The sequence below is a fragment of the Callorhinchus milii genome, unplaced genomic scaffold (assembly GCF_018977255.1).
Source record: "Callorhinchus milii isolate IMCB2004 unplaced genomic scaffold, IMCB_Cmil_1.0 Scaffold2, whole genome shotgun sequence".
Taxonomy (NCBI): Eukaryota; Metazoa; Chordata; class Chondrichthyes; order Chimaeriformes; family Callorhinchidae; genus Callorhinchus; species Callorhinchus milii.
This window is the reverse complement of record NW_024704743.1, coordinates 65,109,373-65,136,693: the sequence shown is the minus strand read 5'-3', so window position 1 is coordinate 65,136,693 and position 27,321 is coordinate 65,109,373. Positions and strand designations below refer to the sequence as shown.

Sequence of the window (27,321 nt, the reverse complement as noted above, 5' to 3'; positions counted from 1 at the left end):
ATCGGCATAGATCTTAAAGAACTCTAAAACCACAGAAAATAGAGAGTTAAAATTGCACATGTTAATGAGGCCCATTAATAGTTTTACATTGATTTCTTTGTGCCACAAAAAAAGGTTTACGGGATTTGGCTAGCATTTTAAGATTCCTTGGGTTATTGCCCTCCAAATCCATCAATAACTCCATTAACTGTGAGAACTTGGGCCTGTACTTCTGTCAGGGTTGAGTCAATAGTTTATACTGACGTCCGAAAGCATAGTCAGTATTCATGCAGTACATACACCCATGAATCTACCAGTCATATAAACAAAATGCTCATTGCGATACAGTGCTGTACAGTTATAAAATTGATTTAAAAATAACAAGCCATAAAGACGTCAGCTGATTAGAAAGAATTCTCTTCTCTCCCCTCCTCCACCTCCCCTTCCCCCAGTAGTTGATATGTGGAATAAACTCACAAATAAAAATAAGTAAATCTGTGTCAAAATGAATATCTATTTAGGAATAGGATTGAGGCCAAAAATAATAAACATACAGATGATACAGACTATTTAACTATCCTACACAGTGATGATTGTAGGATGTAAGATTGCAAGATAGTCTGAAATTCTGCTTGTAGGCAAAAAGTTTCCTCAGGTGATGAAATGGAATAGGCAAAATACAATACAAAATTACACTTACATGATAGAGTTGGTAATACTCTATCATAGGAAGTAATAGACTTGTTAGGACAAAAGGATTTTTATCATTGTGGAATCCCATAGTGGTTGGTGGGTTGGGTCCTGACCCAACTGTCCAGCGCCTTGGGACGTCCTCCCGACGTGAAAGGCGCTCTATAAATGGAATGTTGTTGTTGTTGCTCTCGTCTTGCAAATGAGAGAACCCAATTTAGATTCCCAGGCGGGTGTAACCTTAGGAAAGTTTGCTTACTCCACAAGCCTCTGTTTACCTAGGAGCAAATAGGAATCTGGTTGTTAGTCGATAGGCGGATCGCTTTCCAGAGGTAATAATCCCTCCCCATCCCCCAAAATTGGTCACTTAATCCATGACTTTGTGGGACATCTGCAGTGTGCAATTGGCTGCCACATTTCGCCCACAAAATAGTCAATCCACTTTACAATATATTCTGTGAAGTACTTTGAGACGTCTCAACAATATGATAAGGAGCTATATTAAATGCAAGAATTATTATATTCTTCACTGTTTTATGCTCCTTTTTAAAAAAAATTCCATTATGCCCATCCTGCCCCCAGTTCCATTCAGTCAACCCTTTTCTCCTTTTCCCCCTTCCTCGAATTGATGCCTCATCTCTGCTCAGTCTGATGTTTCTTTTATGCATTGTTGCTGATGGCCTCACCATGTTCACTGTCAAAAATGGATTGTGTACTTGGATCACTTGTTAATATCAAAATCATAAAGCAAAACCATTGTAACTTGATGTAGACGTCCTTGCATTTCAAATAAGAGATTTTATTCTTCCTCCCTCCTCCATGCTGTGCTGCAAAAAAGGGGAGAAGTTCACAGTGTTGTAGTTTCTGGTGATAAATTGACGAACATTAAACTAATTAGTCCAGGCAAAGGATATAATATGGCTTTACATGAATCCAAGATCCATGAATTAATATTCGATGCACAGTAATACAGAACAGCTTCACGAGAGCTGAATTGTTTACTTTTAACGTTGCACTCAAATTGAACTGTGCTTTAATGGGCTTAGTTACATTGTCTGTGGTTAAATTCTGTGTTGAATAAGGTGTGCCTGGCCTGGATCACATAAACGGCTGGATGAACCCTGTGGTGATCTTACACATGGCATTAATGCAGAATGTTTGCTGTTTTGTAACTTGCATCTTGACACGTATTATAACTAAGCATTCCTAGGAATTTAGGCGTGAATTTTCAAGACTTAGGCCTCTTATGTCCAATTAGATTTGTTCCAAAGATAGATTATTAAAATCTGGACTCATCCAAGCACTTCCTGTAGTCTGCAACATGAAATGATTGTAGACATTTTGCATCTACAGCTGTTTATATTCCACAATCTGAAACTTGAACTATGGTTTGCTCTCTCCCCTGTGATACACACTGTTCTACAGCTAAAAGAGCAAGCAAGTGATCTGCTCTCAGGCCTTTCGCACAACTAATCTGTGATTTGCTGCAAGCAGATGGGTGAGAATAGACCAGGGTCAATCAGCAGTTCATGTGTTTTTTCCTCCTTGTGAGTGAGGGAAAAATAACCTGTGACTGTGCCATCCTTTAAATCCTTGCATTTCATAGAACAAATATATTGTTTCCGGGTCTCAAAACACTTCACGGTTAATTGCTGTGAAGCGCAGTGATTATGTACTTTACAATTGTAGTTTAATTTATATAAAATTCTGTTCACATCAGGAGGACATCTCTCAGTGCTTCACATAGCTGACTGAGCTGATGAGGACGGGGGAGAGGAAGCATGGATTACAAGATAGCTCTTATTTATAGGCAAATATTACCTGTACCCTTGCAGATATTTTAAAGATTGCACCTTTGCTTGGCATTCTGTTGCATGCATGTAATGCAATGATGTCATGCATTGTAAGCATGCCCATTTGGCCTTTGGTTAGTTGTGGGAGAGGAACCAAGGTCACTTTCTGTAGCTTGAACAGGGGACTGTTACAGCCAGCCAAGATGTGCTTATAAATTTACCCTCAGGGAGTCACAAGTTGAGATCCATGGGACAACATATTGTCAGATTGTACATGCCAACAAGGTGTAAATACATCTCTCTATGCCCTTTCTACATTATAGAAATAAAAACCCTTCCCAGTTTTGTTAGAAAGTTAGTAACACAAATCTTAGAATTGTACCAAATGACTGCAATCCTACCACCTATAAAAGAATATGATTAAAAATGACTGATTAATATTTGCTGCACACGATTGGCAAATGTGGAACTGGTTGCTTTTCGCTCACGAGCAGCCCTGCTGTCAGTGTTAAACGTGAAAGTACAGCATAGTGGCCTTGGCTACTTGGCAGCACCTCATTAACTATAGAATGGACATGTGCACAATGCCCGACATCACTGCATTTGAAAGGAAGAACAAAAGTCGCTGAAGAGCTGGCATTTCAATAAGGTAAAGAGCACAAAGCCAGCAGGAGCATCCTCCCCTTTAGAGCCTCTCACCTGGGAGCTGCTCACAACCTAAACTGGCCATTTGTGGAGTGGGTCGATTTCACATTAGTACGGACAGAATTGCATCTTGCACTCTTGTATCTGTAGCATTAAACGTAGCCCATGGTATTGCTTACAAGTTTTCACACTTTACAGGGCATTTATGTCCATTTTGCCCTTAACACCAGACAGATTCAGCATCTCCAGTGCTTAGCATCTGAAGGGCAGAGTGACATTTGGGACAGGATCTCCATGAATGTGAGATCTCAACATCCTTTGCAATAGTGAAGCTCAGACCATCGATTCAGGTTAATGTTTGTTCACCCTGTGCTTTGAATGGTTGACTAACAGTGTGAAAGATTCATTTATTCAACCATCTGGAACAACCCTTGAAAATGCCATTTGAGCTCAGCATTGCTCGTGACATTGTATTGAAGGAAACGTACATCCTTTCTTACAATCTAAATGACACAGTTGAGATGAAAACAAGGGGACTAAGAAGGAATTATTCTTATAGGTTTTAAATGAACGCTCTTGTGCTCACAAAGCCACCCTGTTGAATTCATTGGTCACATTATGAGCCTGCTACAGGCGCATTGAGGTCATTTGCGTGAAGCTCTCTATCAATCATTCACTGAAATGATTTGGCTCTGAGTTCTGTTTATTTGTTATACAAATGTTTTCGGTTTCAGGCCTAGCTTGTGTTTTTTTTGGAGGAGGGTATCACCACAAGTCACTGTAATGCTGTTTTCAAATCTTTTCAAAACTCTGACATAGGGAGCATTTGCGAAACAAAGGATTTTGACAGCTTGTTGGGAGACAACAAATTGTGAGTCTTTTGAAGCACTACAGACAGCAGACATAGAATTACATAAAACTTTACAGCATGGAAACAGGCCATTCAGCCCAACAGTGTTAATACTCCACATGAGCTTCCATCCATCACACCCCTTTAACTCCTTCTCCTTCATGTGGACACCGTTTCTTCCTAAATACCTTGATGCCGTCTGCTTCAAGCACAGATTCCGGCAGTGGACTTCCAGATTTTCATCACTTTCTGTGAAGAGTTTGTTCTATACTCTTCTTTGGATTTGCTACTAACCGTTTTATATTTATGCTCCCTTGTTTTGGACTCGCCAACAAAGCACAGGAACGCAGGAAGACTATTGTTTGGTTTCAATGCCTGTTTTGGGAATTTATGCTGTCGGATTTCCAACTTTGGGAGGAATAAATAGAAAATGCTGGTAAATGAATTACGTCAGAAAGAGAACGATATGTCAACGTTCCATATGTGACCTGTCATCAGAAATACATGAGATCTGATAAAAATTGAGTCACACCGAAAATGTTAACTTGTTATTCTCCTTCAGCTGCTGGTTCAGCTGCTGTGCATTTCCGACATTTTCTGAGTTTATTTCACGTTTCCATTGTTAACAGCTTTTATGTCAGATTTATGTCATTATCTATTGTTTTAACCCATTTCCAGTTTGACCCCCAGTATGTGAACGATCTAGCAAATGCCATGATATAGGAATCTTTTTCAAGTTCGGCCACACAAATCAATCTCCCCCCCACCCTCCCCAATTAATAACGTAATTGGCACAGCATCAGTTCATCTCTGTGGAAATGGTACAAATGTTCCATCCAATTGTAGACTTGACAGTGGGGCTGGGCTGAAAAGCCTCTTTCAGCCACTAGCTGTCAGTGTTGTTAAAAACTCTCATCAAGTGGGATTTCATCTTAAACATGTTCACTGTCAGAAACAAGATCTGTTTTTGTTATTGACTGAAACGATAGAAATGGAGGGCATCATGTTTTATGGGTGGCTTATGCCTTTATTCTGTGTGTTGTCTTCATATTTTTGGGAAGAAAATAATCTGGTAATATTTGGAGTATGTTTTCCTTTGGGAGGGTTACCATGGTTTTATTACAAGTAAATGTGACGTGCAAAAAAAAAGAGAATTCTTGCTTGCAAAAATTGAATATAGTTACATAGAATAATATGACATTGAAATAATGTATTTGGCCCAACTAGTCCGTGCCTGTGTTTATACTCCACGTGAACCCCACGCTCCTAAACCTCACAACTAAACCTCTCTATTTCTTTCTCCCTCACATACACATTAAGTTTTCTCTTCAATACATTATTCGCACAGAAAATACAAACAGGCACATCGTTTTACAATATGTGTCAGACACCTAGCAAATCACAAAAAGGACACTCAACATATTATACCCACAGACTATCCAGTACTCTGCAGATCGTACTTTCTCCTGCACTAGGCTCTGCTAGCACTCCCCCAGTAGACTGAGTTCACGTTCCTCGTCCTGACTTTTAAATCCCCCCTCACCACCCTCAATTCACCCACTCTCAACTCACATCCCCAGCTTGGGTACAAGTCTTGAGCTGTCCAGAGACTTGGTACATCCTCCCAATGTGAAAGACACTATATAAATGTAAATTTGTTTTGTATTATAAGTGGCAGCCATTACACTGTGTTCAGAACTGTGTTCTGCAATGTGTTCAGTATAATTGGTGATGTTTGGAGGATGGAGCAGATCTATTATGAGGATATTGACTGATCAGACAACAACAACTTGTGTTTATATAGTACCCTTCATGTGGGGTAGTGTCTCGGAGTGCCAGACATTATGGAAAGAAATGCTAGAGAGCATTAAGAAAAATTACCAATACAAATAGTTAAACTAGGTTCCCCGTTCATATTCTTTGAAATGTTACCAGATCTGTTTGAAGGGGAGGCTAATATTTTCTAGCATTGGAAAGGTACACAGTGGTATAATGCAGTACTAGACTTAGCACTAAAGTCTAGGTTTGTGATGACATGTGGAGTGAAAATGCTACAATAAAAGGAAGGGGTAACAGCTCTTGCTCATTCTTCTTTTTCAACCCTCTTATGCTCCCTTAGGGTTTTACAGTCTGACTACACTCTTAACATTGGAAAACATTGTTATCATTATGTTTTGCATTTGTTTCTGTGTCCCTTTCCAGTTCTCTCTCCGTTCACCAATCAGTTTTTTAAAATCTCTTTCTGTACAGTCTTTTAATCAACCCAATGGTCACCCTCTCCTTGCTCTCTACACCACCACCACCAACAGCAGCAGCAGCAGCGCTCCGGGTGTAGGTTAATGTCTTGGAGCCGTCTCAATGACGGTTGGTTTCCGAGCAAGGGAAATCAGGGAGGTGCAGGGGAAGGCACGGTTGAAGAGAAAGGTTTTAAATGGGATTTTAAAATAAATAGAGAGTGAAGTTGAGGCAGGGTGGAGGAGAAGTGGGGACGGTGCTTGGGCCTGAAGGGATTTGATTATGCGGGTGAGGATCTTGAAGTCCATCCGGTCGGTGTGTTGACCTCAATTGATCAATTTTGTATTTCATTTAAATCAAGTTGTTGACTTGAAAATTTGTGAATCTTTGCATGGTTTGGGACCTTTTGAGACAATCAAGCTCACACAGACAGGAGAAAATTAATTTCCCAACCTTCATATAGCAGTGTGCATGATACAAAAAGGTATCGTTACCAATCCAGAGATCCGAATATACAGTTGTAGGAGTTTTCTTTAGGTTACCGAGTAAATACGTTATGCAAGTGCAAAACCAAAGATATGGAGGGAAGTGGAAGGGAAAAAACAGCATCTAGCAAAGTTACAAAGTTCACAGGAGTACAATCAGCAACGAAATTTCACTTAAAGCTGCAGCAGTACAAATGCTCAGTAATTTTCCATTATAGGCAAAATACATAATAATATAGCATAATGATCAACTCAAGAAAATACCATCAATTTACAGTGTTAAAATGATTACAATTATATGGTTCATGGCGGCAAAGCTTAGCAATATTATATGTGCATCATTCCAATCAGTGCCCTGCTCAAGTGGCTTTGACTACCAGGGTGATAATGTTCACCACATTTGTCCTTGTTTACCCAAAGCTGCTCTCACAGGACCCGGAATCCCACGTTCATCAAGATCACAATTCAGCAAAACAGCTTGAGCAAAATTAAATTAAAATCAGCTCTTAAAATACCAAGATAAACTAAAATTATTTACGGGAACGCTACAGGGAACCAGGTGAGGATTGGGGTGATGGGCATGGTAAGGATATGGATCGAGAGTCTTGTGGCTAGGGGAACTCGGGAGACCAGTGTTTGAGAAATCAGGTATCAAAATCATGGGTGTGGGTTTCGGCAGCATTTGCTGAGATAGGGTCGGAGCCGGGCAATGTGGCAGAGGTGAAAAAAAGTGCTCCTGGTCAGGGGCTGAATGTCGCGTTGGAATGAAAGCTGAGAATCAAACCAGACACCAAGGTTATAGGAAGGTTGAGGAGATCAAAGCGGAGGTGAGGAGACATTGGGAGGAACCAAGATGGATGGCTTCCGTCTTGTCCGGGTTAAGCTGCAGAAGGTTGGTCCTTCTCCAGGCCTTGATACCTGACAGCCAGGTGGACAGAACATCAGCGGACCTGGGATGTCTGGATGATGTCACCTAGAGGCAGCATGTGGATTAGGAAAATTAAGGGGCCAGGATAGAGCCCCGAGGTAGAACAAAAGGTGACTGACTGCAAGGGTGGGAGGAGAAACAAAGTGGAAGCAGTGGATCAAGTAGGAATTGAACCAGTAGAGTGCAGACCCATGGAGGGGGATGGGGAGGAGAGGTGATCAAGGAGGATGGAATGGTCCACAGTGTTAACAACAACAACAAAATTTGTATAGCGCCTTCTATGTCTGGAGGACGTCCCAAGGTACTGGACAGACAAAGTTTCGGACCCGAGCTGGGGGTTGGGAATGGGGAGGGAGGAGGACGGGGGAGGGATGCCGGGAGATCGAAAGCACGGTCGAAGAGGAGAGTCTTGAGATAGGTCTTGAAGGTGGCAAGGGAGGGGGCGAGGGGGAGGGACTGCAAGATGGCGTTCCAGAGGATGGGGCAGTGGCAGAAGGCCCGCCCGCCAATAGTGGGCCGAGTGAGGCAGGGGACGTGAAGCAGGCCGGAGCCCGCTGAGCAGAGGGTTCGAGCAGGATGGTAAGGGGTTTGGAGGTCGCAGAGGTAGTGGGGAGAAAGACCATGGAGGGTTTTGAAGGTGAGGACCAGGATCTTGAACTGTATCCTCTGTGATGGAAAGCCAGTGGAGACGGGCGAGGATGGGGGTGGTAGGGTCACAGAGCCTGGTGCGGGAGAGGACGCGGGCAGAGGCAGGGGCAGGTCAAAAGCAGCGGAGAGGCCGAGAAGGACAAGGAGGTAGAGGGAGTCCTGGTCATGGAGAGAGAGGACATCATTGGTTACTTTTACAAGGGCTGTCTCAATACTATGGGCAGGACAGAAACCAGACTGGAAGGAGTTTTAGTTGGAAGTTGAGGTTGAGAAGCAGCAGCTTTTGATAGGAAAAGGGTAGATCGGAGATGGGCTGGTAGTTAGCGTGTTTGCAGGATTTGAGGCTGGATTTTTTGAGGAGGGGGTGATGACAGTAGTTTTAAATGGGAGAGGGACAGTGCTGGAAGAGAGGAACTGTATCTGCCTGCTGAGTTCAAGACAGAGACAGTGTGACTGAGATAGAGACTTGGTTTCATTATTAGGATAGAGGAAGAGCATGTAGGGTGGCATGTTAGGATCTCAGGAAGTACAAGAGGGCAAAGTTCAGCTCCAAGGAGACCCCACTTAGCCTCCCCTCCACCCCCCCAGCCTGGAGGATAGAAAGTTCAGAGGAGTAATAACCATAGCAATGCTGATATAATCAAGAGAGTTGGTAATGAGAGAGAGAGGTCCGCAGGCTAAAGGTAAGAGAAAAGTTACCCATCAAATGAGAAGGTTTTTCTTGCGTCATCTTCAAGGATGTGAGAGGCAGTGAAAGAGGCATTAAAGTAAGATTTGTACTTCACTCAAGTCTAATGAAGTTGAACTTTAAAGATCAGAATTAAAAATAAAGTCAGTTTGTCATTCATGCAAAATGAGGTTCATTGCCAATTCTTATGGCTATGGGCTTACGAGAAAATGGTATTTATTTTGTTAATGTGGTAACTACAGAGGCATGATGACCCAGCCAATTGATGTTTCAGTATACTGTGCCACAGAGGAATGGGGCATGGGCCTGTCTGCACATGACTCTCCATCTGCTGAGCTTTTAAGCTTAACTGTGCAATTGCGGGGAGATGTTGATCAGAGTTGAGTTACACTCCTCTATTGAGAGGAGGCTGAGTTAGTGAGCCATTCACTCGAGCTGGACCTTAGTGCCTCACAGTGAATGTTTCTTTCCATAGCTGTATGCTCCAAGACTACCCTGTGTGAAAGGCACTATATCAATGCAAGTTGTTGTTGTAGTGTTGGCCAAAGTTATCCTGTCAGTAGAGAAAGGGGGAAGACGCAAGGGAAGGGGAAAATCGATTTAAATTCAAAGTGAAAAGTAAGTGCTGCAATGGCACAAGATTTGCTGTGTTTACTGGTAACTGACAAATCTTGAATGGCTGAGCTTGCCTGCGAGGAAAATCTTTGTTTTTAAGCTTGCACAAAACATAAGGGCACAGGAAGTACTTTGCACTGAGAAGTGTTTCCCTTCCTTCCCCTTACCCCCAAGTTTCCTATGATTGCATTGTGTGTATGGAGTTTGAAGCACATAAATAAACATTGCTCTTATCTTGACTTAAGAGAACGCACTTCCCCCTGTTGAGATGAATGAGGATGTTTTGCTTTTTAAAGACTAAACTTACATTGTGTACACTCTTAAGCAGCAGACATAACATAAGTGCTAAGTGGTGTCCTGAGAAGCTAACTAATTTTTCCATATATAAATGTACAGCTAACACTCAGAAATGTATTTCCTTTGTGAGATGCAATATGTGGGAAAACAGGCCTGAAATTCCACGTAGTGAGGGCCTGTTGCAACTACTTTGTCTTAAAATTTGAGATATTTTAAGATCAATTGTCGAAAATTCTTCAATCTGGTCTTAATTTGGAAGTTGGTCTTCCATTGTTCTTAAAAAAATAAACTTGTTTCGAAATTAGAACTGAATTTTAAATATTTTTCCAAAGTTCTGCACTGTATTAAATCTTAAAGGTAGATAAAATTTCAGACCTAGGTGTTTTAGAAAGCAGAAATGTACTTAAGGAATTCTGCTCTCATCATAAACCGATTCCAAAGATCTGCTTTTAACTTGAAATGCAAATTCATGCCCGTATGTATGTGACATTTCAAGTGTTTAGTACAATAGAGTTTGAATGTAGAGAGATTAACTGCATTATCTATTTACTCTTTGACCAAAATGAAGTGATGGAAGAAAGGAAAACTGTTCGCTGAGCAGCTGCGATGGTAAGGTTTCAGGAGGTCGCAGAAGTAGGGTGGGACAGGTTCTGCTGAAATAGGCTGTCTCTGGTTTATGTTTTGCCTTGTTGCCTCATCTTTTTCCTCCCCCCTCCCTCCCTCCCTCCCTTCCAGTTTTTTTTATTTCATTCTTTTGCTTATTCCAAATAATCTCGTCAGTCACAGGATTTCATGAGAGAAATGAAAATCTCTGCCGAGTTTATGTGACGTAAGAAGAGATTGTCATCACCTCAACCTAAATGAGGAAAAAACTTTCCAATAAACAACAGAAATAAAAATCTGAATCACTCAGGGTGAAAGGAAAACCTTTTAAACGTTTAGAAACTATTCAAAGTTTCTGTTGGTAATCACAGTCGATTATGTAAAGTTAAGTAAAAATGCAAACTGATGAGAAACCGTGTAGAGATTTGTATCTGCAGTAATTACAAAGATACCAACTTCAGTCCTCGGGGGAGTTGGCTAATAGTGACACTAGATTCAAGTATTAACTAAAGGTTGAATAGTAGGAGGCGAGGGGAATCAACCAAGTGGCGCCATCTAAGACAGAGTAATGCTGAGAAGGTGCCAGCTCATGTTTTCAGGAGTCTGAGGAATCAAGTCATCACTTGACAAGGAACAAATAGAACAAGAGTTACAATAACATTACAAAAATATCAAGACCTACAACATTTACTTGATATAACAAAACCAAATTTAGGAGTTGGATAAGAACACTTAAACTGCAAGGGCGTTCAAGGAATTTGTGTGCTCAGCATGTGCCATAACATTTACTCAAGATAAGCCTTACTGTTCTTAACAGAAATTCTCATATTTCCATTGTTCCCGACGACTTTGGTGCACTTCAAATGGGTCGGAAATAATTTGTCTCGCTTATCATATAGAGCTAACTGGGTGAATACAATGAAACTGTTTTGAATTATATTTTGTTGCACTTTACTACTGAAGTTTGTTGTTGGGATTTTCTGTTTTTGTTGCAGAATATTTGACAAATTGTTAAATCAGACGTGATAAACATTTAAAAAAAAGATTAATTAGTTGTGGTTAAAGCCTTGAAAGGAAATTGCTTAACACGAGAGTACATTGTGTGGTTGTTGGCATTAAACTACGGAAGAAAGGAAACCCCCCGCAAGCCTCATACAAGAAATGAACTTGACATTTTGAGGTAGTTTATTGACCACAGTGGATAGCAAACAGGAAACCAAGGCCCTCTTGAAGACAGCCCAGTGTTCCATTTGCTAATCTTTAATTGCCACCTTGCATTTAAAGAATGAGAGAAATGTGATTGTTTCCACGATTGTTTCAAAGCTGCAACATGTTTGCAAGTAACTACTGGCTCATCGATGCAATCGGTATTTCATTCTTTTCCAGCTCCCGGCATCCTTCTGCTGCAAGGGAGATTTTATTAATAATAATAAAAATTTTGCACTTTTCATGACAGGTAGATACCTCAAAGCGCTTCATAGGATATACGGTAAAGTGTAGTGACTGTACAATTTTGTGGGTGAACGGTCAGCCAATTTGCACAGCAATGTACCACGAACAGCTATGAAGTGGGAAACCAATTTTATTCAGGAGGTTATTGGCCAGGATGCTGCTTACCATTTAAATCATGTTAAGTTGGTTTGTGAGATTTTAGTAAATTGTGCTAATTATTAAATACCATGGAGCTCACTTGTAAGGTAGAACTTTAGGTCCATAAAATCCCAACCCACCTTTTAGTGGGGCACGATCGCCAGTCAGCCCATCTGCATTCACAGTGTATGTATACAGTGCTTTCTGTGTGCCAGCCAGCTCCCCCCGCTAACAAATGGCCAACATTAGAATCATCAGTCTATGTGGAAGTGAGGTTGGCAGCAATCTGATGACCTGGAAGTTGGTCATTTTTTAGTGTGTGGGCACCAACCGTTTTTTAATGTGAGCTTGCTCCCACCCTGTCTTCTGCCCCATTTTGGATTTTTTGTTTTGTTCTTAACAAAAAGTGTCAAATTTCTATTGTTTTAGACAACGATGGTGCATTTCAAATGGGTCAGAATCTTATATCTCACTTATTGTACAGAACTAACTGAGTGAAACAACAGAAATGTTTTGAACTATATTTTGTTGCACTTTGAAACTCAACTTCACTGTTGGGTTTTCCCTTTTCGTTGTAAAATATTAGTTCACATCCCCAACACAAGTGAACTCACATTATAATGAAGCATGTTATACAAGCGTTCTACTGTATTTTCTTTACCTGCTAAGATTCTATTACAAAATACTGTCTATAGAAACAGGGTGTTGTGTTGTGAGAGCTTCCTCATCTACAATAGTCAGGCCTGGCTATGACACTTAGAGTAGTTTCCTCAATGCTTAGTAAATCTCTCCCACACTCTCTGCTGCTAAGAACCATAGAATTATACAGCACAGAAGGAGGCCATTCGGCCCATCGTGGCTGCGCCAGCTCTTTGAAAAGAGCTATCCAATTCAATCCACTCCCTCGCTCTCTCCCCATAGCCCTGCACACTTGTCCTCTCCAAATAATTATCTAAGTAGTTGCATTTTCAACTGAAGGCATCATACACTGCTTTGCAAACAAAATTGGTAGCGTTACGTGACCATTAGGGAGCACCTGTGCCACTGGAATCATAGAAATTACAGCCTAGTTGGAGATTGATTCACCCATTGGTGGAGCTAATTACTGTAACCACATTTCCCTGGTCTTCTCCATACTCTTTTACTTTTATTCTTTAAATGTTTATCTAATTCTGCCCCACTCTCTGCCACTCCATCTCAGAGACCCTCTGACTACTTTCTTTGTCGCCTTGTTCAAGGTTTACCTACCTCTTTGACTGTGTTTTCAGTCATCTTTCCTCTCTTATCCACCCCGAGCTCGAGTGCTAGGTCTTTATTTCTGGGCTTCTGGTAGCAGTGTTTGCTTTAGCTTAGTAGGAGCCATATAATCATCCCAAATAATACACTGCATAATAATAATAAGCTTTGCATTATATATAGCGCATTATCACATCATTAGAACATCTTAAAACTAGCCCACGTCAAGGGCCACATATAAATTGTTGTTGCTGCCCAAGGTGTATTGACGGAAAAAGAAAGGGACGTTGAGCACAATGCGAAGCTCAACACAACTTCTCTTGTCAGGAATTCTATCAATCCATTCCATCTCCAAGGGGGACTGAATAATCACAGGCAAAGGATAAAACTGAAATTTCTACCCAACCGCTCAGTACTCCCCCCACCGTCCCCCAGTAATTGAGGAAAATGCTCAGCAGGAGTTCAATCTAACATTCTCAGTGCATTATGAAACCATGACTACTTGCATTCCACAGATGACATTTTCAGGTTCCCAGCAAGATTTGAACCATGGTCTCCCTCAACTCCCGAGCACAACCTGAAAAAAACTAGATTTACGGTCAAACAGTGTATTAATGGACACTTTGATGCACTAGCAAGCAGGATTGCATTCTTTCCTGTTGTCATTATCAGGAGATTTGAGTGTTTCGCGTATTTCTGTTCTCCAAAGAGTATTCCTTTTGCTCTAATCCCAAGTGTTCAAGGTTCAGGTAGAGGGAATCTTAGGAATTCTGATTATCTTGTAATAGTCAAAGAATGGTTTTGCAAATCTGAATTGAATGGTTTTCCTTTAAGGATATGATTGTATCATTTCTCACAATCAAAGTGCTGCTTTTTGTATCATACAAGAATTCTTTAGTATTAATAAGGCAAAGCAAAGTTAATTTTGCAGTTGTATTAATAATCCTGCGATTGAAGGGGGGTAAATTCAAAACAAATCTACGCAAACAATAGTTTAGTGTGGAAGATGGTTGAAGTAGGAAGTGTTGATTCTTTCAAACATAGATTAGATAGTTTTCTTTTAGGAAATAGCATTATGGGATATTAGTACATAGGTAGTTTGGGACATATGTGCATGCGACCGCCAGGAAGGTGGAAGACAAATTAGATGGACCTTGGTCTTTTTTCATCTATTATTTCTTATGTTCTTATGTTCTTAATCCTTGAATTTGATATAGAGCCTTTCACGTCTGGGGTGGTGGGGGGAAGGGGGAAACATTTCAAAGCACTTCACAGAATTTACTGTAAAGTGTATTAACTGTTTTTATAGTCAAAAGCAGCAGCCAATTTGAACAAACCAGTGTCCCGCAAATGGCCATTAAGTGAACAATTAATTTTATCTGGGGGGTTGCAGGCCAGGACACTGGAAGAAACTCCTTTCTCTTTTTGAATAGTGCCATGGGATCTTTAACATCCATCTGAACAGGCAGACAGGAACTCAGTTTAACACCTCAAATGAAGGAAAGCACCACCAACAATGCAGCATGTTCCCAGCACTGCATTGGAGTGTCAGTCTAGACTTCGTGAGTTCAAACTCCCAACGTGACTTCAACTCAAATCATGATCCAATGTGAAGGAACGTGCTATAAGACAGATGTAAACTCTTCAATCATTTTCAGAAAATCGTTTTTGTTACTGAACATGAATCAAATTAAATTGGTGATTCACTTCATGACTGTTTGTGGGACATTGCTGTGTGCAAATTGCCTACAAAATACCCAGTCACTGCACTCTACAGTGTCTCCAGTGAGGCACTTTGAGATTTCTTCCCGAGGTGAAAGATGCTATATCAAATGCAAGGATTATTATTATTAGTTCTGAAAGTCATCGTTGAGTTTAATCCATATTTTCTATCCTTTGTGACGATCTGATTGTAGGGATCTTCAACAGCTCCGTGCACACCGACGGTCAGTACGCGATCCACGGTTTTGAATCCATCCCTTTCTGCCAGCAATATATCGAAGATGCCTTCTGTGACAGATGTAAAGAAACGCAGAGCGCCACCTCCACCACCAGCTCCTCCACAACAAGACACCATGATGAGCGTGGCTCAGAGGGCACAAGAGGTAATGTTACTTTGGAGTTCCACAGAACTTTAAGGAAACTAATAGCATTCATTACAAGTGGTGTTTGTCACAACCTGCAATAGTGCGATGTGACATATACGTCTTCTGGGGAAGTTGAATATAAAAGAAAAAGATAAAAATTCATGAATCGTGGATATGTTTAACAAAGAACTGCTGTGATGTTCTCTTTCATAACCAGTTTAATTATGGGAAAAGCACAGGGAGTGCCTGCCTGCCTGCCAGCTCCTCTCATTGTTATGTCTAAAGTCAATGCTGGGCCTTTCTTTGGCAATATCCTTGTGTCTATTAAGCAGGTAGGTCAGTCTGGGGAAAGAAAATAGCCGAAATATTGCAATGGAGGAACGTGAGGCCGACAAGGAAATGGAAATAAAAAGCTAGAAAGACAAACGCATTGAGAAATCAAGAGGGCAGAAAACAAAATAGACACAGAAATAGATAAGCGGAATACCTGGAATGGGGCAAAAGCAGGGGAAGCAAGTGGATGAAGGAAACTGAAATTAAATCAAATAAAACTAATACCAAAATAGGAAGAAATAATCTGACTAGGAAAAGTGTGCATATTGTGGAAGCTGATAGTTGTACATTGCAGAAACTGTTCAGATGCCTCCTCCATTTAACTTGATGTGTGAAGGTATCTAGTGATGCAGTTGAATGTGCATGGAGGATCTTATACACCGCTTTGTGGCTCACAATTACAAAACAACAGAATTTCTGGTGCAAAGCTATATAAATACTGGAAATGTTGATGTCAGTGATGCAAAATGTCAAAATGCAAGTTATCTCTCAATCACCTTTATTTGGATTGTTTTTATAGTTCCATTTTCATGGGAAATATTGCATATATTTTTAAGGGAAATATGTCTGTATAAACTTCCCTGCCTAATGACATGTTTTTACAGTACGTCTATTTATAGTTGTACACTGGCACTGGTGAGAGCTGTACAATGCAAACTCCAGATCAACAATAAGAAAAATAATAGTTGTGGGAATGACAGACAAATCAAATGAATTTAGACTTTCATTGAAATCTAGCAGCGTCTTTCACAGTTGTGAAACAAAATGGTAATAAGGTAGCTGGACAAGACCGAATTTCTAGCTTATTTTTGAAACTCAAATTTACTTGCAGCTTGGTACAAGTTTTCTCAAACTTCGTGTTCTGTGAGTCTGATTCATTTGCAGCTGACTGGTTCATATCAACTGGACCAAGTGGCTTGAAAACATTCACAGAGAGAAAAAAAAAGGAAATTGGTAACTATTGCAAACGTGAAGTTAAAACATTAAATGCTGGAAATACATAATGTCAATCAACCAAATCAGAGAGATCACCTGCGTAATACACTCAAACCATTTCACAGTACAGTATATCCTGTGAAGTGCTTTGAGATGCCTCTATGTCATGATAAGACACTATATCAAATGCGAAGATTATCATTATTATTATATCTGATGGGTTTGGGTGAGACACTTTCACAGAACACCTGAAGAAACACTAACCTCTCTTTCTTTTGAGTTTGATTGATCTGCTGTGCATTTCAAGCCTGTTTTGTGTTTTTATTTCAGCTCAATAATGCTAAGTTAATGGGAAAAAACTCTTAAGTAAAGATAAGTAAAGATGAAGTTGGGTTACTCTATACATTATAGGTGCTTGAAAATAATCCCTTCAAACACAGTAACAATGGATTATCAAGATTTAAGGAGATACAGTATTTAAAAACCTTGAACTAAAATGTCTTCCTCTCGTCCTGAAAGTGTTCTTTTTTAATGCTGCAAAATATTGCTAAGAACTGAATACTGTATACAGTACTTAAAAAAAACTTTAATTTCCAACGCTTTGTTGGTTAAACATATAAACGTACTGTTTAAAGGGCAATATGGAAACTGGATATGGGACTGAGTCAGCTAATGACTTTGTAACAGTTCTAGTTTGTAAATATTATTGTGTAAGATATTGCTGTGTAAAGGAACCAGACAGGGGTGGCAGAGAATCCTGGATAAAATGGCATCTGTTATTTTTTTACAAAGTAATCAATTAAAATGCACTTATTTCTGAACTAGTATTTAAGTAGCTGTGGGCTTGGATCAACAGCCAATTATTTTGAAGCAGACAGCTCTACCTGTCAAGGGAATTGGACCTCTGCAGACTGTCTGGTCGGGTCACATTCAAATCACATGATATTCACATATGGTCTCTGCTGAATACTTTCACTAAAACTGGCAAGACACATTAGCACTAGTACACTATGTTCTGCCGATCTGTGTTAAGTGATGTTGTTCACACAGAACGTTCAGAACATTGTTTCTGCATGAAAATAATCCCAGTAAAGTAAACTTGATTATATTTATTCAGTTAAGTAATGCTGTTCATACAAATTACTTAAAATATTGGTGAACCCGGAATTAACTAGCAACAAGCACATTAATTCCTGTGGGGGGAAGGCAGTAAATCTGGAGCCAGAGCATTGGATGCACATCCCCAGGTCAGCAACTAGTGGACAGTTGTTTAAGTTTAGTCCACTCTTGGCCAGTTCAACAGACGGGGCAATTTATAGCAGTGTGACATACCCCTAAGGGTTAGTGGATAGGAGACTTCATACTGGAGAGTCGGTTCTCACCTTTTGGAAGTGTAGATAACAAGAAGTATATCTTTCATGATGTTTCCCCATTCCCCAGAGGATAGAATTTAAAATTTTCACCTTCAAAGCCCTCCAACGCCTTGCTCCTTATTACCTCTGTGACCTGATGACCCCATATCAACCTGTCTGCTCCCTCTGCTCAGCAGACTCCAGCCTGCTCCATGTCCCCCACTCCACCATCAGCGGTCAGGCCTTGAGCCCTTCTGCCCCACTCTTTGGAACTCCATCCCACAGTCCCTTAGCCTTGCTCCCTCCCTTGCCTCCTTCAAGGCAATATCAAGATCCTCCTCTTTGACCTCACCTTCGGTTATCCTCCTCCCTACCCTCCCTGCCCTCTACCTTCCCTGATCCCAACCCCCTGCTCGGGTCCAAATCCCTGACTGTCCAGTACTTTGGGACGTCCTCCCGACGTGAAAGGTGCTTGTAATGTAATTTGTTGTTGTTGTTTCATGTGATTTTTACAGCAGTACCAAAGTTGGATAGTTTCTGAAAGTAGTATGGACTAGTATAGTATATGCTAAGGCACTGTATCAGATGCAAGCACAACTATATGAATTCTCTTTTGGACCCCTAAATTTACAATCTCAATTTCCAAACTTTACCTAAAACATACCTGCCACATTTTTTAGAAATAAGAACATAAGAATTTGCTCCATCTAGTTTGTCTTCTACCATCCTGGAGTCCTGTAGCTCAGTGGTTAGAGCACTCGCTTTGCAAGTGAGAGACCTGAGTTCAATTCCAGGCAGAGGGCGAAACCTTGGGCAAGTTTCCTTACTCCACACAGAGCCTAATAATAATCCCTCCAAAAAAAAACAATAATAAATTGGTCATTTTCAATCCATGACTGTTTGTGGGACATTGCTGTGTGCAATTGGCTGCCGCGTTCGTCCACAAATATACAGTCAATTCACTTTACAGTATATTCTGTGAAACGCTTTGGGACGTCTAGAAGACGTGAAAAGCGCTATATCAAATGCAAGTATTATTATTATTATTGTCCTGATTGTCGCTTGCACATATTAAGTCCCAAACTATATACTGTATCACGATATATTATTTCCTAACAGAAATTTATCTAATTTATTCTTGAAAGAATAAACACTTTCTGCAAAAAGAACCACCTTCTATTAAAGATTGTATTTTGTGAGATTAAAGAAGAAAGTAAAATGATCCCGCTCGTAATATCAATCTATCCTGCAAATGAAACCACCCTTCATACGTTGAATTCACACCCATCAACTTGCCTTTGTCCTCTTTCTTCCAGGGATCAGGTAGCTTGGAAAAAAGAAAATGGTTTCAGCATTTTCACATTGTGACTTGTTCACACATACTTCTGGGAAAATAAGATGACAGTAGCCTGAGGGAGAACCTATTTATATAGTGTGAGAAGGGACAATCACATGGATAAATCTGAAACATCAAAACTGTGTTGTTCAAGGAACTTTTCCTATTTGCAAAGTGGCTTACTTTGGATACAATTTCATGTAAAGAATGAGTGAGACCTATTTTTCTCTGATGAGATCTGGTTGTCAGAAACCTTTTTTGTCCATCTTGACCTATTGGGTGTGGTTACACAGACATACATTATTTAAATGCAGAAAATGCGTGGAAGTCGTTTGGTAATGAAAGGGGAATGCGAGGTTAAAGTTTTGAATATGACCTTCAATCAGAATTGACATCAAATTTGTTGCAATGCAAACGTTTACTCCATAAAAAATTAAACCTGTGAAAGATTTATATTAAACTCTCTTCTCCTGGATCTCAAAGAGTTTGTAAGATGTTAGATATGTTAGATATGTGTGTGCATATTGCTATAAAGTACATGTTATATATATAAAACTTTGTTCCAAGATTCTTGAGATATTGATATTAAAATCTTAACATTAACAATGTTATCATTTTAACATTGTGAACGTTAAGATGATAACATTTTCTATCTACCATTACATTAAGTATTTTGCATTTCCTTGACATGTAACATTTTATTTGTGATTATTTCTAATCTATACTATAATTGAAAACATTACTCCACAAATATGTTTGTGCCATGACCGTAATTGTATTACACGAACTGTAACATTTGTGGAGTCCTGTAGCTCAGTGGTTAGAGCACTTGCATCACAAGCGAGAGAGCTGGGTTCAATTCCTGGCAGGGCGAAATGTTGGGCAAGTTTCCTTACTCCACCGGCCACTGTTCACCTAGCAGTAAGTAGGAACCCCATTGTTAGTCGATTGGGGGGTAATAATTCTTTCAAAAAAAATAATAATAATAAATTGGTCACTTCAGTCTATGACTGTTTGTGGGACTCTGCTGTGCGCAATTAACTGCTGTGTTTCGCCCATAAAATATACAGTCAATTCACTTTACAGTATATTCTGTGAAGCGCTTTGAGGCGTCTCACAAAGATGTGATAAGGCGCCATATCAAATGCAAGGATTATTATATTTCTGTTATACTTAAATGTGTATGAGTATAAAAGATAGACTCCTATCACGGGTTCCTGATCTGAATTTAAGAATACATAAATTAATATTCTTGATCTTAAACAGTCTTCCTAATGTCACTTGATTTTAAAATGTTAGATTCTTTTGTGTGTATATCCAATATTTATACTACAAAATACACAGAAATTACACTTTACAATATATCATGTGAAGCTCAATGAGATATCCTCACAATCTAAAAGGCGCTATATTAAATGTAGGAATGATTATTAATATATATATCTATACAATGTGTGTGTATATATATATGTATATAACTGTGTTCCAGTAGCCTGGCTGGGACACTTTTTTTAATATCTAAGTGAGTTTATTCCAGTTTTAATTTTACTGCGGGGCAGTGGAGAAGACGATTACATTGTATTTTGCTGCGCAGAGGAAATGTGCTCGTCAGCCAAAACAAACATCCTTGTCCATTACGCTCTAAGAGTTTGAATACATGTGAAAATATTTGGTACTACGGAATAGCTTCCTCAGTGGAAATATTAAATAATAATGGGATCCAAGAGAAAGAGGAAATCTCAGCTATTTTAGACATTTAAACATCTCATATTTTATGGGAAGTTTCCTGTCTTGCCCTAAAACGTAACAAAATTAAGGGTCAAATCATGTCATTTATTTACTGAGTAAATAGTTACAGAAAGGATATGCCTAAAGGTTTCAATGTGTTTTTTCATTTCTTTGCTACTGTTATGTATCAATAAACTGATGAAATTGGAGTTAGTTTTTACTTTTGGCATGTTTCAGTTATTTATTTATAATATTTACTAAAAAACTGTTAGCGAACAGAAGTGCTATTAATGAACAAGTACAGCCTCTGATGCTACATAAAACACATGGATTTATTTTCTTCCTCATCTCAAAATGAAAAAGTGTTCCATCACCGGTCTTCCTTTCATGTGATCAGATGTAGATGAAAACTCTGATCATAATCTCATAGAGGATAACCCCCTTCTTGTCCCGCAATCTAAAACCGGATATAACAGATTGCTCTCGTTAATTCCATCGCCAAATTAGCCATCTGCGAGTTAACAATGGCATATTCGGAATATGTGGTCTAAACAACATTTGAGATGGTTAAATGAGGTGTCTAACAGAATCACACCTCAAATATACAGTTGATGACCTGACAATCTAATTGAGTGTTTTTTATATTATTATAATATATAGAACCCCATTATAAGGTAGTAGCTGGAGGAGGAGGGGTCATAACATGGTACCTGCCAATGGCCACTAGTCAGCACTCCTTCTGTCTACAGAACACCAACCTGTTTCTTGTATAAAAAATGGCTGATTTCTGTGTCATTGGGTCACCGCTATTGGCACTTTCTGTGCACTGTTTGTGGGAAACATCCTCTGCTAAAAAAAAAAGCCGATTTCCAGGTCATTAGGTTGTCACCAACATCACTCACTGCACATTGCATCAGTGCAAAAACACAGGGTGGGTCCATAGGGTACCCATCTTGTAGGTAAACCAGCATTATAAAGAGTGCCTTATAATGGGGTTCAACTGTATATGTTTAAGTGTGTTAGAAGTTTAGCAATGAAATCCAGAAGCATTTCTTCACAGTTGTGAAAATGTGGAATGCACTGCCCCAGAGGCATCATTTTGGATGCTTAAATGTGAGATGGACAAAAATTAGCACATTAAGAGCTATGGCAAAAAGGTGAAAAATTGAGATTAAATGATCTGCCATAATCTAATAAACTGGTTGAATAGGCTTGATAGCTCAATGGTTTTCTGTTTCTATGCTCAAAGACAACTCCTGGGATAACCTACATTTATCAGTTACATGGCAAACCAAGTGATAGAGAACGTGATCAGTGGTGTTTACTAATTACTAATTAGATGTAAACTAGATATAAAAAGTCCTAGCATTTGATATAGAACCTTATCAGGTTATCAAAACATCTCAAAGCACTTCACAAAGTTTATTGTAGAGTGTAATGACTGTATGTTCTACAGGCGAATGGTATTTTCATTACTGCCATTACAAAAATGACATGTAGTTTCAGTTCCGAAAATCGGTTTCAGCAGAAGCTGACCTTTAGTTGTTTGCCAACGTACCCACAGAACGTGGCATTATTCTTTGAAATCATTGAATACTTTGATCAACTGCTATCTTCCCACGTGCTCAAAGTGTACATTTTTATTTGTCCTTGTAGAGGAATCTGGTTGAATAATCAATATTTACCCAAAGTGGGTACCATCAATTCAGCCTGCCTGCGTTGTCAATAATTTTTCATAAACCTCTACATATTCTGGACTTTTAACAGACAAAGGAGTTGTTTGTTTCAGACTGCCAAGCAGTGCAGTTTGTGTTTGGCATTTACAGTGTATATTTTTAGTGTTGGCGCCAAGCTTCATTTGACATTTTGTCTGGTTGTCTTCACAGGAAATCTCATTACTTCCTACTGTTGACCAACTAGTGACTATCCTCTTTGGGGAGGATGGAGGTGGGGGTGGGGTGTTGGTGAGAGCGTGGTCTCCTTGGAGCTGAACTGCCTCCAAGGTGACATTTGGCAACGAAAGTCTGAATTGAGCCAGCCCTCTGTGGTGGTCTTGCTATTCCAGGTGGGTCTGTAGTACCCTCCCACCCCTCTGAATTCAAATCCCAGCTCTGATGCAAACCCTTAACTGTTCAGCTCCTTGGTACATCCCTCCAGGATACTGCTGATAACAGCACAGCCAGCCTGGCTCATTGGTAGGAATTGGAGGAGAAGACCAGTCACTGGGGCAGGGAATCAACTCACTTAGCTCCTGTTAACCCTGCAAGCCAAAGACATGACGGATTAGGTGGTCTTAGCTGGACAAGCAGCATTAAGTTTGCTAGACATTACTATCAATGGCAAGCTATGCGGTTTTAGCTGGTTAATCTCCCAACAGTACCCCAATGCACACTCTGGGGTCCCCAAGCCTTGGTTCTTACTAGCTTGCGCTTGATAGTCTTCGAAATTAGGTAAGCAGGATGCATCCATCCAGGGAGAGAGTGTACATTCTATTCCAATACATGGGAATTTCCATGTGTAGGTGCAGTTGGACCTCAGCTCTTCTGCCCCCACCCTCAGGAACTCTATCCCAGAATCCCCCCTGCCTTGCCCCCTCCCTCCCTTGTTCAAGGCCCGTCTCAAGACTTTCCTCTTTGATCATGCTTTTGGCCACCCTCCCTCCACCCCTCTGAATTCCAACCCCAGCTCAGGTGTACATCCTTCCAACGTGAAAGCCGCTTTATAAATGTAATTTTGTTGTTGTTGGATGCATGGAACTCTCGGTCTGGTTTGCATACTCTTTAGCATGATGATAGGTTTCTGCATATTTTAGGTTCCTGGCTAACTAAAGAAAAACTTTTGAACCTCTATTCCGCAGGTATTAGACTTATGAGAAACAAAAACTGATCGCACTGGTGCTGTCCAATTCTCTGGATTGACAAGGACTGGGAAGAATGCTGATCCACATTAATCTATGGAGCCAATTACTGACAGGTTTCTTAGTTGATGTCAGCTGAGTGGCTACCAACTGAGCTTGGGACATTGAGTGGCTGATCTCCATGCAGCAGGGAAATAACCAAATGTGGCTAGGAGGAGTGTTTTTTTGTTACGAACATTTGTTTAAAAGTTGCCATTGGCCTCTGCTAGATTTACTAAACTGGTGGACCAGGCTCGGTGGGCTAAATAGACTTCTCCTGTGTTCCTATGAGGGATATTGTAGTATGTAAAATTGGTGAACTGATCGATTTTATTAACGCTAGTGCCAGTGAATCGGGTAAACAGCATGCTGAGCAAAAGAACTAGGCTCCGTTATTTGTTCCTTTGCAGACTTCCCGGGACATCTCTTAATCTTCTGTTTGTAGAATTGATTGGGAATATTTAATAGGCAGAGTTTTGGATTAATTTAATTTTGTGTATAGTGGAGCTGGGGAAACCAGCGAGGAGGGCATTGGTACAGTCCAGCCACGAAGTGACGAAGGTGTGGAAGAGGGTTTCGGCTGCATTGGTTGTGAGGTACAGACGGAGGCAGGCAATGTGATGGAGTTGGAAAAAAGTGGTGCTGGTCAGTGAACGCATGTGGGTTTGAAAGGAAAGCTGGGGATCAAACCTGATGCCTAAGTTTCGCACGGGTTCGGTGAGACTGAGGGAGAACCCGGGGAGATTGAGCAGCTCAGACCCATTCGATCATGGTGAACAGTGAGTCAACTCATGCCCCTTGGTTTCCCAGCTTCCCCTTGACATGTTCTAACCCATCCATGGAGCACATCTGCCTTCTGTGTGTACTTCCTATACACAGTACCTTGAATTTATCAGTGTTTATCTTAATTTGATAATGATAAGTCCAACTGTATTCCTTATCGAGTTTTCTTTGGAAAATCTTTGTTGCCTTCTGTAATTCAACAAACCCTCTTAGCTTGATGTCACCTGCAAATTGTATTACCTTACAATGGAGTGCATTCAAGACATTTTAAGTATATCAGGAACAGAAGGGATCCCAGGCTCGAGGCAACCCTCTCAATACCTTCACCTCCATTTCATTTTTTTTGCCTTACAACAACACTCTGCTTCCTTCCCTTTAGCCAGTTACTAATCCATGTCCATGTCTTAGATCACAATCTTATGGCAGATGCAGAGCCTTGGGATCATGTTGCTTACATACCTGCTATAATAGGAATGAGGGCGGCGTGGGAAGTATACTTAGAGAGAAGAAAATAATTAAATATTGGAGCTAAAATAAATATTTAAAAGTGATGTGATTCCTACTAATACATTAAAAATGCCTTTTGTATGACACAGCTTGCCCACGACAGCTAACTTATATGCAAAACTACCAATGTGCAAAGGTTGATGTTGTCAATCACATACAGTTTATTTTAATAGTTAGTACATAAGTCATTAATGACAGCCATTCTTTTCTAGTTGTATATGTGTTCTCCTTTTAGCAGACTGTCGAGGCTCTGTTTTGGGCTGTTGTCAGTTGCTTTCAGCTAGCTGCCACAATACATGCCAGAATGACTTGGTGGAGAATACCCTCTGATTCCCGCTCTCCCCCTCATGGGGTTCACTGCCTCTGCTAGGCATCACCCTGCACAGCACGGACCTATGTCCCTCGCACTAAATGTTGCAGATCCACTGCACAGTACAGTACACTGAACTGTTGCTTTTATTAGCAAATTAAAAAATGACCACAGTTGAGCCTTCTTCGGGGGTTTTCTGCACAGTGGAGACAGTTTTTACGTCAAAGTAAAAATCAATGTACCCTGCATATAAACACGGTAATGCATTGCTTTAGAGACAGACACAAGATGTTTCAGTAATCATTTCTATTTTGGTAAACATCACTGCTACAGCGTCCCATGTAAGGGAAATTCTTTCTTGTATTCCAATATATGGGTCATCGTGCATATTTCTAATATACAGAGCACTTAAAACTTGACAGCTGCAGTACCATAACTTAATAATGTAATTCTAAAAAGGTCACAACTTTTCACTGCTTCAGTCTTTTAATTGAAAAAGAATAAATAACATTTTCTTTCCAACAAATATTTATCCTTTGCCCTCACATGGAAAAAAATGGCTCCCGCTGAAGTGAATGTATTTTTCACTGAATAAAACTTCTCATTTAGGGAAAAGGATTAACTTTGTTTGAAGGCATTTAAAGCTCTGTTTTCGATCTAAATGTTTTCTTAACAGTGCACTGTTAAGCAATGTACAAGTTCTGCAATTCCAAAAAACTAACAGTGGAAAGATTCTAAAAGAAAATCAAAGTATGGAACAATTATTGAGTTTTGAAAGTGATATTAAAACTGTTAAAACAATGGCACTAACATGAAAGGATCATTTTATTGAAGGATTACTGTGATGTTATTTTTACTGTTTCCTCTTAGCAACAGCGTTCAAAGTGGCATGCTGTTTGAAAGAGGAGCTGAGCTTTTAATCCTTTGAGGATTGCACTGTAGTAGAATTTCAGCACCAAAATGGAAATTTGTGCTGAACAAGATCACACATTTTTAATTTAATTTGAGAATACTGGAAACAAAGCAACAATCTATGTCCTGAGCACTCTTGTCATTCCACTTCACAATATTAAGAAGAAATTGCCAGAGACTTGTTTTTAGAAATGGTTTGTAGTATAAAAACAAGTGTTGCGTTTTTAAAAGGTCTAAAGTTTACTCCTTACTTACAGGAAATGCTTATTTGTGCTTATCGGGGTGAGAGATGTCAGTGCTGATGGAGGAATCCTGTTTCACTTTTGCTTTGAGTGTTAGGATGAAGTGTGCTTAGGTTTGCAAGGTACATCATGGGCCATGTTAAGAGTTGAAGAGTTGTCCGCTTGTCATTATATTTACAGACCTTTGGTGGTGAACTCTTCAAATGACTAATTGCAATCTAAACACAAGTGAGTGAACAACAACAAGATTACATTTGTATAGCGCCTTTCATGTCGGGAGGACGTCCCAAGGCGCTGGACAGAGTACAGCATTTCAGACACGGGTTGGGGGGGGGGAAGGAGGGGAGGGGAAGGGGGGTGACCAATGGCATGGTCGAAGAGGAGGGTCTTGAGATAGGATTTGAAGGAGGCTAAGGAGGGGGCGAGGAGTGAAGAGTGAAGCTCAATACATTCACCAAACATGCACTTCTTGCCAGAATATGCACTGCTTGGCAGAGGTCAGTGAACACTGACAACAACAACTTGCATTTATATTGCATCTTTCACATTGGGAGAACATCTCAAAGCACTTTACGGAGATGGAGTCAGAGGCCAAATAAGGTGAGAGAAGAGGGGTA

At 40.1% G+C, this 27,321-nt stretch overlaps 1 protein-coding gene across 1 annotated transcript in view; it reads left to right on the top strand.

The window, feature by feature from the left end:
- The window catches only part of cobl (cordon-bleu WH2 repeat protein), a 156,796-nt gene that overhangs the window by 56,896 nt on the left and 72,579 nt on the right, over positions 1–27,321 (top strand). The window contains exon 7 of the mRNA XM_042332280.1: positions 15,199–15,387. Within this exon, the coding sequence (XP_042188214.1) occupies positions 15,199–15,387 (189 nt within the window). The remainder of the gene's footprint in view (positions 1–15,198; positions 15,388–27,321) is intronic.